The sequence below is a fragment of the Balaenoptera physalus genome (genome assembly GCF_965194825.1).
Source record: "Balaenoptera physalus genome assembly, chromosome: 2".
Taxonomy (NCBI): domain Eukaryota; kingdom Metazoa; phylum Chordata; class Mammalia; order Artiodactyla; family Balaenopteridae; genus Balaenoptera; species Balaenoptera physalus.
Window position 1 is genome coordinate 105,689,160 of NC_138883.1, and position 13,011 is coordinate 105,702,170.

Here is a 13,011-nt window from a genome sequence, read left to right on the forward strand (position 1 = left end):
TATGCTATATTTATTAAAACTAAGAAATTAACATTGGTGCAGTGCTACTAAAACTAAACCACCGACTTTATTTGGATTTCATCAGTTTTTCTGACAATGTCCTTTTTCTGTTCCGAGATGGATTTCTGGATAATGAAGTATGGTAGGTGGTGTGCAAAAATCTCAAGCTTCCCCAAGATAGGATCAATATGAAGCATTTGTATAGGTACAAAGTGGCAAGTGTTATGATGATTAACAGTAAAACAAAGACATAAGGAAATTACAAGGCGAATTTCCCTGAAGTCTCCCAGTAGTTATTTGTGTCTGAAGGTGGTTTTGTATTTTATGACATTGTATTTTTCTAATTTCACTAAACGAAAGCTAACCAAATTTGTGGATTTTATTTTTTGCTTCAGCCTCCAAACGCTTTAGGGCTAATTCAGGCCTGGTTCAGTGGCAAACAACTATCTCAGAGGCCTCCTGAATGTCTAAATAGCTTCTCTCCTGTTTTTTTTTGCACTGTTTTATCCTATAAGCTGTCTCAAGGCCCTTCCAAGATAAGCAGGAGGATTTAAATCTTAATAAATTGAAATTTGAATAACGGAGGCAATCTAGGTTCGGGGGTCTTGAATGATTAGGAAAAACATCTCTATTTTCCATTCCCACATTATGCATGTGCTGTCCATGTTGCCCTGAGATCAGCATCAGTAATAATTAAAATAGTAACAACAGCAGTAAGACTATTAGATTTAAACAGCACTTTTCAGTTTATAAGGACTTTTATTTACAGTTATCATTTCTATTCTTGGAATAGTTCTAAAAGGTAGGAAGAATGCCACTTTACAGATGAAGAAACAGAGTCACTAAAAGATGAAGACATGTCCAAAACAATAGGGACAAATGGCGGCCCCAGGACCAGAACTCAGTGCTTTCTAAAAACCTTGCCGTGATTTGGCCAGATGTGTCAACATCTGTGTGCCAGCAATAAGACTTTCAATCACATTCCCATTAAACTTCTTGGAAACGCCTTCTTATAAAGCTTATAACAGGAACCTTACAGAAGTCTAGAGTCATCTCTTTTTTGAAAAAAGATAACCAAAGAGAGTTTTTCATCAGTTCAATCAATTCTGGGATTGGAAGTGACAAACAAGCCATGCTCGAATACTTTTCTCCAGCCTCTCATTGTTGTGATGGGAGGCATAAAAATATATATAACTTCCTTGATTGTAATGAACACCCAAATATTTATTCTGTCCTGTCGTTTCTCGTCACTCAGAATGCCAAGGAGGTGAATTTTTAGGCATAGTAGAAGTAAAAAATAGAAGTCACAAAGATACATCCTAACGTTAATAGAAACAACAACAACAATTAAAAAGGCTTACCTTGCAGCCTTCACATGTAATGACACCATAATGGATTCCTGATGATTTGTCTCCACAGATCTTGCATGGAATAATTTCAATTTGAGCTGCAACAGAAGCACGCAACCAGTTAATTACATTTTCTTTTAAACACCTTATAAAAGCGTTCCCTGATCAGCATTTGTATAGTGAAAACTAATAACCTGCTAAACATTATACTGCATTAACTATTCATTGCTGAACTGTGAGGGTCCCCCTAGAGCCCTGGACTAAATTATGGCTGCTCGTTATATAATAGCTTTCGGGTTATTAAAATGGGTCATTTGAGGAGGTGTTTAAGAACCCACAAGAAGACTGGAATCAGCATTTCAAAGCCTTCAAGAACTGGAGAGTTCGCAGTTTAGGCCTCAGAGCAAAGCAGATACTAAAATGTTTCCTCCGATCTCATTTTCCATCATTATTTTTAAAAGGTCATAAACCTGTCTTGGCTGAGCATTGTAGCTCGGCTGGTGGAGAAAAGTAGACTCCAAAAAGCCAAGACTACTTAGGAAAATGATTCAATTCTAAATATTAATAAGTTACATATGATGGTAAGAATTCCTTACTCATCTTTTTTAAATTAGTGTACCTGCCATGTGTTAAAAAGTTAGTCCACTTGTGTACGATCAAAACCTTTCAACCATAAAGTTCATATCCTATTTGAATTTAATAATGATGAATCCGGACAAATAGAATATGTAGCTTCAGAGTTCTTTACATTGGAAATTGATTTTCTGGTACAGCGTGCGTATGTTTCTGTCTAACTGATTACTTACAGTTGCCTCATACTGGAAGAATAACCAAATAATTCATACATATTACACCAAAGTTCTCAAATATGTTAAAGCGCATTTCTAAGCAAACACATTATATCTTGAGCAGAGCTGGAAACAGCATAATTAAGGATTAAAAAAACCCCCAAGGAACAGAATAATTAGGCAAAACAAAGTACTTGGACCACCTATTAAATACAATTTATATGTGAAATAAAGAACCAACACTGAGCTGCATATACAGGATGACAACTTTCACCAGTTTACCTCGAATGCTCCATTACACTCAATTTATTTTCCATGGTTTTCACTACTGGATATCATGTCAGATTACCTACTAAGTCACACACACAAAGGCAGTTGCAAGTGCCCAAGTATATTTCATTTTCATAAAGCCCCTACCTAGTGCCATGCCTCACACAAAGCAATGACTAGTCTAACGAACGTATTGCACGACGTAAGTAACACACATACACAGAGCCCACTGTTTCTTCCAATGTAATCTCATATCCTGGGGTAAATTCCACAGCCACCTACTCTGGATTTGATACAAAGTTGTATTCAATACTTCAAAAGAGGACACATTAAATTACTGGACTTAACCTCATTATAAACCATGTGTCCTTGCTAACTTCCTTTCAAGGGGACTAAAAGTACTGCAGTGCCTTTAGTGAGTCCTTTGCCTATCAGTCACTTTTAGGGTTGACATCCTGAGTTTCACTATCCAGAGTTAGAGACTGTTCAAAATCTCACCTCCAATAAATGTGCCATAATCCTGAAGCCTTCTAATACTCCAATAGTGGCATCTTTGTACACTATCTAATATGTCTATTCTGAGTTATGCAACTTAATACGTTATAAGATCACGCATAACAAAAACCGTCATCTTCAAGTCGGCCTCCTCATCTCAGAGCCTAGCTTGATTTCTTCAAGGAAAATTCTTTATGAAATCTAAACTCTAATAATGTTTCACACTTACGGCTCCTCCAATATTTTTAATACATAGTTAAGGCAAAGTTTTGTGCCACAGATTGTCTGCAGCTCTAGAGAGAGATGGTTATGCCCCACGTTTTTCAGAGACTCATAAAAGCCAAGTGGTAGTAGAGAAATTCTGAAAGGTGATATCAGCTGAAAGGATTTTCCCATAGGAATTAACTAGTCTGTAATGAGAACCAGCCTCCCCTACCCCAACCCCTAAGGAAGAGAAGAATTAGACAACACAAAGGACTTGGACCATCTATTAAATAAAACTCATACAAGAAATAAAGAAGACAGACACTGAGCTGCTTCTGCTTATGTCTCACCTCAAGTTGTAGTCACAGAAACTAGACAAACCTCATTAGGCCCTATAGTTTAAGTCAGCATCAAAACTAAAAGCAACTCTAACACTAAACTCGGGCCTCTCAAGAGTTATTTTCATTCCATCTTAGTAATGGAGAGATCAAGCAAATCTATTTAGTCCTCTGTAAGATAGGAAAGCTCTGGGCAGGCCAGACAGGGAACACTGAGTAAAACTGTATGTATCTGGATCAAATGGAGAATGGTGTATTGTCGTTCACTCTGCCTGGACTCCTAGTGGATGACGCATGAGAAGTGACATCATGACGTTTAAGGCAGTGACCAAAACGCCTACTAAAGGCTCCTGTAATCTTGCAGGATCTGGAGGTCTGGCAGGGAGGGGTCTGATCATGATGGGGATGCCCCTGGGATTGACATCCTGGCCCAGCACTTCCACCCTTGGAATGGCTCTCAGCCGGCTGGGGAGAGGGTGGGTGTGAGGGTTGGGAAAGTCACTGCAGCATAAATCCAGAGTTTGGTGCCACTACTGCATAGGACCACTGGCCTGAGTCAGGCTCCCAAACTCTTGGTCTTCAGCCTTCCTTCAGCTCTCAGGGTCTTTCAGATCTGGAGGGCACTCAAGCTGAGACTTATTTTACGAGACTTTATGGAGGCCAAGATGCTTAGTATGAATGGACTCGCTGTAGACTGACCTGCATTTTCAAGCGAGGGGCCATTTGCCTAGAACTTTGCCCCCTGCCGCACTGTGTTTGTGCTTGGCTCCAGTGGGCAATGCTGGCCAAAGATTCCAAATTAGTTAGAACAAGATTCCCTAGGAATCTCATGGTGAGGTGATGGGAGGGTTCTCCAAAGCCAGGTTCCGATATTCTGATTGGTTGGATTAAACTATTCTACTAGCCTTCCCCCTTGGGTGGCTCTCTTATCTCAGAAGACAATTTCAGGTGCAAGTGCTCTTTAGGAAATGACTAAAATCCACTTGCTCCAAAAAGCAGATTCTCTGAAAGTGATCTATCACATGTGTTGATCTTTCCAGAAAGTAAACATTTGCAGATTGGAGCAGGGCACTTACTCAATCTTCCATTTAATCCAACAATGCACAAAATCCACCTCCCTTCACCTTTTAGTCAATTTACAGAATTCAAATGTATCAAGGAGAAGAAACACAGTCAATGCCTTACAAATTTTTCAAAAGGAAAGCAGTTTAGTTTCACAAATTTGAGTTTTCAGACCAATAAGAGGGAACAGGACAAAAATCCCCTTGCCCTTTGCTTTCTATCCCTCAGGCTTTTCCATTTTCTGACAGGCAGCATTGTGTCTTTTCAAAATAATCTTCTTGTAACAAAAATTATGAGTCTTGGCCCATATATATACTGCACACATTGACTCAGCCAGTATTTCAAAGGATGAAATCTGTCAGACACCACTACTGTCACAAGTATATTGATTAAATTAGTCCACATCCATATTCATTGCAGCAAAGAGGTTTATTTTGTAGCGGAATATCTGAAGCAAGATGCACGCACACATATAATCATGAATTGGCTTAACAATGAACAATCTTGCTATGAAAAATTCTAATTTGCCCACATTTTCAGCTCTATTGCCTAAATAATTTGCTCTTTCATGCACCCTAAATAATTCAAGCAGGCTCTCCACACCTGCACAGGCAAATTTCTGCAGTTTCAAGGAGCTGACAACAAGTGGCAGCGGGGCGTCAGGAAATCCTGGAAAGCAGGTGTGCTAATTAGCCAAGTGGTCCTTAGGCTGGGCGGTCATATAGCGTTGCACCTCTGTAAAAAAGTTTGCTTTTTACTTTTCATTATAAAAGGTAACAAGACACTGGCATTCTTAACACCTCACTTGTTCCTCAGGACCTATTTCTGGATTTATCGTGGTCCAGAGAAAAATGCCCATTCTGCCCAAGTATTAAAATATATAATTGCCCAAGAGTTGTACCCATCACTTCATTCTGTGGGTGAATAGTGATGTCTCGACGATAACCTAAATAGATTGATTAATAATCAATAATATTTAACATGTATTTGGGCTTATAAAGTCTCAGGCATTATCTAATTTGCTGCTCCAACAACTCTGTGAGGTAGGTGGTATTATTATCATTATCATCATTATTTGCATTTTTTTTAGATGAGAAAACTGAAGCTCAGAAAGGCTAAATAACTTGCCCAAAGTCAGAGAGCTTGGAAGAGGTAAGGTTGGAATTTGGACACATTTTGGTCTTTTTCTCTAACTCAAAAGCTTATTCCCTCTCCACCCTACCCCCCTTCTCATCATACTGAATAGCCGAGCTAAATCACTCCAATAACAAACATCGGGAATATACTGCTCTTGGTAGGAAACCATTAACCAAGGATCAAAAGGCATCTCACAAGTAATCTGATTAATCCTAATACTACTCAGAACTGACGTCAAGAGGTCTTTCTGGGAGTTACCTGACTAGTTTATAACTGGAAATAATCATCAACCTTCTAAGACCATTCTCAATTTTATAAAATTCCGAGTTCTTGACCTTAGCCTGACCAATACCAATGTTTAACAATTCTTAGGGCTGGGCAAATTACTTCACTTACCTCTCTGAGTCTCAGTGTTCTATTTGAAGATTCAATGATATAATGTATAAATGACACAGCACATATGATTATTTTATACATGTACTCTATATATATGCACATCACACACAATCCTTAGAAAGAGTTGGCACTCAAAACACAGTTATTATTATTGTTATTGTTGATAAGAAATCCTGCCTTATAGCGAAATGAAATTCTTTTCTGCAGACTTTAAGCTCTTTCCAAAGCGGGGATAGAGAAAAGCGGCTTAGCCTCCAGCTAATATGACAGGCAGTTCATACCAGCTACCACAGCGATCCTTTACAACGTTGGCACTTAACTGCTACAACATAGCAGCATGTTGTAATCAGTGTGGGATGTGTCACAAGGCATTTGTTGCTAATAATAGTAAAAAAAAAATAAAGTTTTTTACTGGTTCATATAAAAAAATAAACTAACATGGACCTAAGATCACCCCCATAGGATCTTTCACTCTCGCTCACTTGCACAACCATATGCTTTCTCAAATTGGACGGAACAGGGTGGGGTTACTGCTGGCTTGCCAGGAAATGGTCAAACCTTGGGTACACCCATGACACTATGTCACACATACGAATGCCAAGCAATTTTGTGTGTCTTGCAAAAACTGTCAAGAACTGCTGCTAAAAACAAACAAACAAACAAACAAAAAACAACAAAAAAGCTATCTTTATACCAATCTGTTGACCGTGTTTTTCCTGGAAGGCTGAGAATATGGAGGACTTTTCCCCTGCTATGTTACATATTTCTCTAACGTTTGAATTTTTTACAACCAGCATGTATTACTTTTGTAAGCAGAAAAACCAATAAAGATTAAAAAGAAAAACCCTAAGGCATTTGATTTTATTTTCAGCAAAATGGCTTGAGTCCTTTATGGATTAGTCACTTTATTTTATCCCCTGTTTAAAACTGCTGGGGTATTAAAGGCTTCTGCAGCTGCCTGGATGGCAGTCTGGCCTGTATGTCAAGGCCAGCTGAGGGCGGCGGGGGGCGGGGGGGGGGGCTGGGAGGGAGTAGGGAGTCTTCACCTGGTTTCCTGGAGGAGGGACTTTGGCAACTCCTGACTTCGAGAGTTTTGTAGCCCCTCTGGGTCTGGCCACCTCTAGTTCCAGGGTCTCCAAGGACTCTGCCCCATGGGGCTCAGCCGAGGCGGCAAAAATAGGAGCTGAAATTCGCCTGCCTGTGAGCCCTGCTGCAGAGTGGCTGGAACAGCTTGGAGGGAGGGAGCCTTTTTCTCTCTCCACTCTCTCAGCGCTGCCGCTGGAGGCCCCAGGCCACCATCAGGGTTTGCAGAGAACTCGCAATACATCTTCATGGTGGAAGAACAGACCGTGGGATTCAAACAGTTTGGCACACTCTGTCCCTGGACCTAAGGCTTGGAGTATAACATGGATTTGTTTCACAGTGCAGGCATGTTCAATAGGCATCCTGGGTGGGGAGGGCCGAGTTCCAGCTACACACTCTGCAAACTAAAAATCAACTTGTTCCGCCATTTTTTCTACTAAATATAATACTGGTATGTGTCCCCGGTACAGTCTTTTCTTCTACTGATTTTTGGATTTGTTCATGATAGTACTTGATCCTAGCTGAACGTCAGCAAAGCAGTTAGCCCCCTAATTAGAAAAGTCCTACCCCTTTGGTAGAGCAGTCTTGTGGTCATTTCTGGCAACAACAATAATGCTTGATATTTGCAGAGCTCTGTAACGGTTTTCAAAGTTTTTGTCCTCACTAGCTTGTTTTGATTTTGGTGTTCACAACAACTCTGAAGTAGGCAGATGGGTCTTATTAGCCCCATTCTACAGATGTGGAAAGTGAACCTCAGGAGGGTTGAATGGCTTCTTCTCTATGTCTAGGTTTCCCAGGGTTTAATTGTAGAAGCAGCCACCAAAGAAAAAAAAAAAAAGACAGACTTAGTGTCTCTTTCCTGCTCAGGATTATTTGATGCCTTTAGATTTATGTTATCATCAATCTGGGGCTCTCAAGGGGAAATGCCATGAGCGAGAAAGAGCTGGAGGTTGATCCAGCTAAAAAGTGGAGTTGGCACGCCTGCATTTCCCTCTGATACTCAACTCCCTGAATGGCCTCAAGCAAGTCACTTACACCTCCACTCCCTCCATCTATAAAATGGGGATAACTCCTACCTCCCAGGCAGGTGGTGGTAAACGAATGCTCACAAAGCTCTTTGAAGATGAAAACACCTATATAGATGGGAAGCTTTAGGAAGCTTGGCATATCATTCTTGGCAAGGACCAGGACGCTGTGCCCTTACTACCCACTACAGGCTCTGCCACAAAGAGAATAAAGAAAAGTCCACAGAACTGTAGTTTTCATCTGCTAACTAGACTCAAAGTTTTTTTTTAATTGTTGGTTTCCAAAATGCCTTCCTGAGGGACTAATGGGTCCAGATGTTACTATCTTTGTCTCAGCTTGAGAGAAAAAGCACATAGATGGAGAAGTCACCTCTCTGTAACAGCTGTCACAAGCAAAGTCACTGAACTGAGCCCTTCACCAGGGCTTCAGTTGTCTTGCAGAGGTATCATGGAAATGGTATGATTCCCACTTGTTATACACAATAAAAACACATGTTGCCCTCCCACATTCTGACCCTTGGTATTAAGTTCATATCTGACTCAAAGGACCCTGTCAAATTATAGCCATCCAAAAAAAGGTCCTGTACCTTACTCTGCCTCCCCCCCACCAAAGTCCTACACCTTACATACTATTTAAAGCCACTTCTTAAAAGCTTTAACTTGATTGTGGTTTCTGCTGAAAATGTAACAGCTTTTTAGAAATCATTGTTTCAAATAAAAAGTGTTACATATACTTGCCAAATACATACACATAAACACACCTCAAACTCTTCAAGAGATCAAGCATTTGCAAACTAAAGCTAAAATATGACAAAATTAGATTTTTGAAACTTTATTTCCTTCAGTCTTTACACATGTAAGACTTAGGAGCCTAAGAGTTAAAGCCCATATGAATTCAGAGAAAGCTGAGCTGTGTATGCAGGAAATACCTGAAGAATGAGGAAGACAAGTATGTGTTGTCATGTGGCTTTCTGTGAATGTGCAGGTAGTTCTGACAATGGGAACTGAATATTAATCCTTTGTAATATGTTTCTATCTCTACTGGATTAAGCTTTCCAGAGAAACTGACTCGCATTCCCTGATGCACATGTATCTCTGCTAAAAGCCAGATCCAAATGAGTACTTTTGTCCCTAGATGGGGAAATTCTGTCAAATCAGAGAAGAAACAGATTTTTCATACAGAGGAACAGTGGATGGCTTTGATTTTTAGATCCAGTTCTCTCTAGAATTCTCCTACGACACAGTCATGCACAGAAGACCTCAATTTAAGGCAACATATTCTTTATTTTTTTTGGTCTTTCCTAATCTAATCTCTATCACTTTTGTGAACAACGGAGCAGCCTTGTTGAGGATTTCTGGGGTTATGTGAAATCAGGGACTAAGACAAAGGTAACTGGCCATTCAGCCAATTATTCTCAATTATTCTCAAGGTCCTTCTAAGATTCTAGAATTGACTACATTTTTTTCAATATGAAGTTCTTGCAGATTTTCTTGAACCTTGAAATCAGAAATGTCTAATCTTTCTCTTGAATCTCTCAGGGTGGGTTAAGCCATTTCATATCAGCAGGAAAAAGAATCCATCTTATCTTACTAAGTTGTTAGATTATGATCAAGAGAGTTTCTTAAAAACTTCTTTTCCAACAATAGGTATGTGTCCCTTATATAATTCTGGATAATACTAGACCCAAAAAGATGTCATCTGACTCACAGAACTGCAGCTAATCTTTTCTAGCGATCAACCTCACTCTAGATACCAATCCCTTTTTTCCCCTTAACAAGAGCAATTGTGCCACATTTAGGTTACGTCTTCCTTTGCTCACAGTTGAGAGCAATGGGGTCAGCTCTTTGCTTTCATCATTCAAAGTCTGTTTTTCACAACAACAGAAAAGAACATCTTTAAAACCAAACCAAATCTGGAGATCTTATCTAGTTTCTGCTTTACCAAAAACATCAAAATTACTCTTACTGCGTTTTATGAAATAACCTTACTTTACACCATTACCCCCAAATTCTCACACCTAAGCCCAAGAGATAAGCACTCCATTTTACAGCCCTCTTAACTTTGCACCTGCCTATGCACACCTCAACTTATAGGTACACTGTATGATCTTGGTACTTCAATTTACAAGATTGTAGTTTTTCAATGGATACACAGAATGTTACAAAAAGAAACAAACCTGGTGATTCAATTCCAAAGTCCAAAGACAGAAAAATCCATTGACACAGAAGTGGGTCTTAAAACAAGTAGGAGGGCTTCCCTGGTGGCGCAGTGGTTGAGAATCTGCCTGCCAATGCAGGGGACACGGGTTCGAGCCCTGGTCTGGGAAGATCCCACATGCCGCGGAGCAACTGGGCCCGTGAGCCACAATCACTGAGCCTGCGCGTCTGGAGCCTGTGCTCCGCAACAAGAGAGGCCGCGATGGTGAGAGGCCCGCGCACCGCGATGAGGAGTGGTCCCCGCTTGCCGCAACTGGAGAAAGCCCTCGCACAGAAACGAAGACCCAACACAGCCAAAAATAAATAAATTAATAAATAATCAAAAAAACAAGTAGGATATCTGTTTAAATCTATTTGTTCTATGGCTTCCTATGAGTCTGGTCCATTGTATGCTTGGCACATAGCATCATAGTTCACTGAATAAATCAGCCAAAATATTCTGTTTGTCTCAGAATTCTCTTTAAAGGGCCAAAGTCTCCTGCCTAAAAAGTCAGCTACTGATTGCTAACTCTAACTGCACAGTTTCTATCCTCCTTAACGGTGACATCACCTGCTGAAGATGTGCAGAAGTGGGTCAAAATAACAAGAATCCAGGTTAAGTCATCATAGCTCACCAGGCAGAGGAACCTATTGCTTCTTTCCATTAGCTTAGGTAGTTTTTGTGAAGATCAATTACTGTTCATTGAATATTAGACCATGTCATTTAAGAAATATTCCCCAACCAAACTGTTTGGATTCATGGCAAAAAAATTGGGAATAACTTGTAACTTTAAACCTTGAAAACACATTTGCTTTCCTCTATGTTAAGCCACTGAGGACTAAGATGACAACACGTCCACAGCCACAGGAACACAGACTGGTGATACCAAAAATGTCTTGGTCCACAGATCATTTTAGTGGGTGAGGATGGCTAAGAGGATTATCTCACAGCCCAGATCCCCATTCTACCTTTGTGCTGTTTCCCACTTCACAAAGTCTCCCTAGAATTAATAGGCAGAATGGAACTCTGGGCAAGAGACCAGGGAAAGGCCTGCTTTTTATTAAAAATCACAAGCAAATCATTTAGACTTGCCAGAAGCAGAAGTGTAGATGTTGTCATACTAATCGTTTTAAGATTCTAAGATCTTGAAGGATGAGTGACCAATTCCTAGAAGACAAATTCTACTAGGTTCTCCACCTCCAATTTCCAGGACATAGCCAATGATGTCTAAACAACAGATATGGCAAGTTCTCAGCCTTCGAAAACATCAGAGATGTATTTCTGGACTGCAGGTCAATGGTAAGTTTTTAAAAATTCTCTTTTATAATGCTTTTCTAAGACAACCAGTTCAGTCGGACACAGGAATGACCAGACCAATGCCCGGAGGACTTTTTTCTGACTATCTAAATGCGTGTTCTTTAAACTTGCTTATTAAAGAAATGTTTCCATTCTTAGTTATAATATATAACGTCAACTAGACAATGGATAACAATATGGGCTGATAGCTTAAGTAGGGTTGTTTTCTATGTCTATTCCCAAGGGGGGAAAGCAGGAGCTTCTAGCTATTTCTTCACTGGAAAGGGAAATACAGAAAAAGGCAGCAGAGCCTTGAGGATATTAAGTAGTTGCGAGACAGGAGGAGAAGGGATGCTCTGGCCCAAGCTTAGAGATTGTCAGATTTATTTTAAGAAGGTCTGACATCTAAGCATCAATTCCCAGACCGTTAACACCTAATAAATGTCATTCTTCCCTACAAAAGAAAATGTATATCTTGGGGGTTCACCTTGAAACTATCTTTATGTAAGTCATGCACTAGGGGTGGGGTAAGAACGCCACAGCTGTGGAAAGATAGCAAAATAAGGTTCACAACACTGTCCTTCCTCTTCCATTTTCAGTTTCTGCTCCTCCAATCTGAGGAGCTTCTTTTGCCTGCAGACAAACATTTCAGATGACATTTTATGACTGTCCTGCACATATGCCTATCAGCTAGCCAGCACTTGGCAATGTGCGTCTTTGTCACTTAAAGAGAGCTTGAGTGAGTGTGACACTATCACTGGAATAAGTGAATCTTTCTAATTTGCAGTAAAAGCGCACCATTCACACACTTTGGTACTTCAGGACGGCGAGGTTTTGAAATCCACTTCACAAGTGATGGCAGCACATTTCACATCAGATGGAAACACACTCTGATTGCTAACAGCTGCTACAGGCACATCTTACTGTCACAGCCAGAGCTCAGAATAGCAGGTCCTTTTTAATGCCAATGGCTGCTACCATCTTAAATCACCACACACACACACACGTTCCACACCCTTACACACAGGTCTCTCCAGCTGTTAAGTCCTACCACCACTTGCTGGGAGCCTGCACGACTAGGTACCAGGGATGCCAAGAGGGTACACGGAACCCACTGGCCCACATCATCTTGTTACATTAGCTTCACTGTATGTGAATTAAGGATGATAGTGGACACTTTTTTTAAAGAAGAAAGAAAAGTACAACCTTGAAGTAAAGTGGAGAGGATCACTTTGCAAGCGCTAGAGGCTGGGGTTGAATCCCTGCCCTGTCACTTACTAGCTATGTGAACTTGGACAGCTTTCTTAATCTCTGTGCCTTATTTTCCTAGCCTTTAAAATGACCCCTACGTCCTTATTATAGGGTAACTAA

At 40.3% G+C, this 13,011-nt stretch overlaps 1 protein-coding gene across 3 annotated transcripts in view; it reads right to left on the reverse strand.

Annotated features, from left to right (window-relative positions):
- Nucleotides 1-13,011, reverse strand: part of RORA (RAR related orphan receptor A) — a 725,308-nt gene that overhangs the window by 42,111 nt on the left and 670,186 nt on the right. For all 3 annotated transcript variants that reach the window (XM_082446740.1, XM_082446741.1, XM_082446739.1), the window contains one exon: nucleotides 1,362-1,447. In XM_082446740.1, the coding sequence (XP_082302866.1) occupies nucleotides 1,362-1,447 (86 nt within the window). The remainder of the gene's footprint in view (nucleotides 1-1,361; nucleotides 1,448-13,011) is intronic.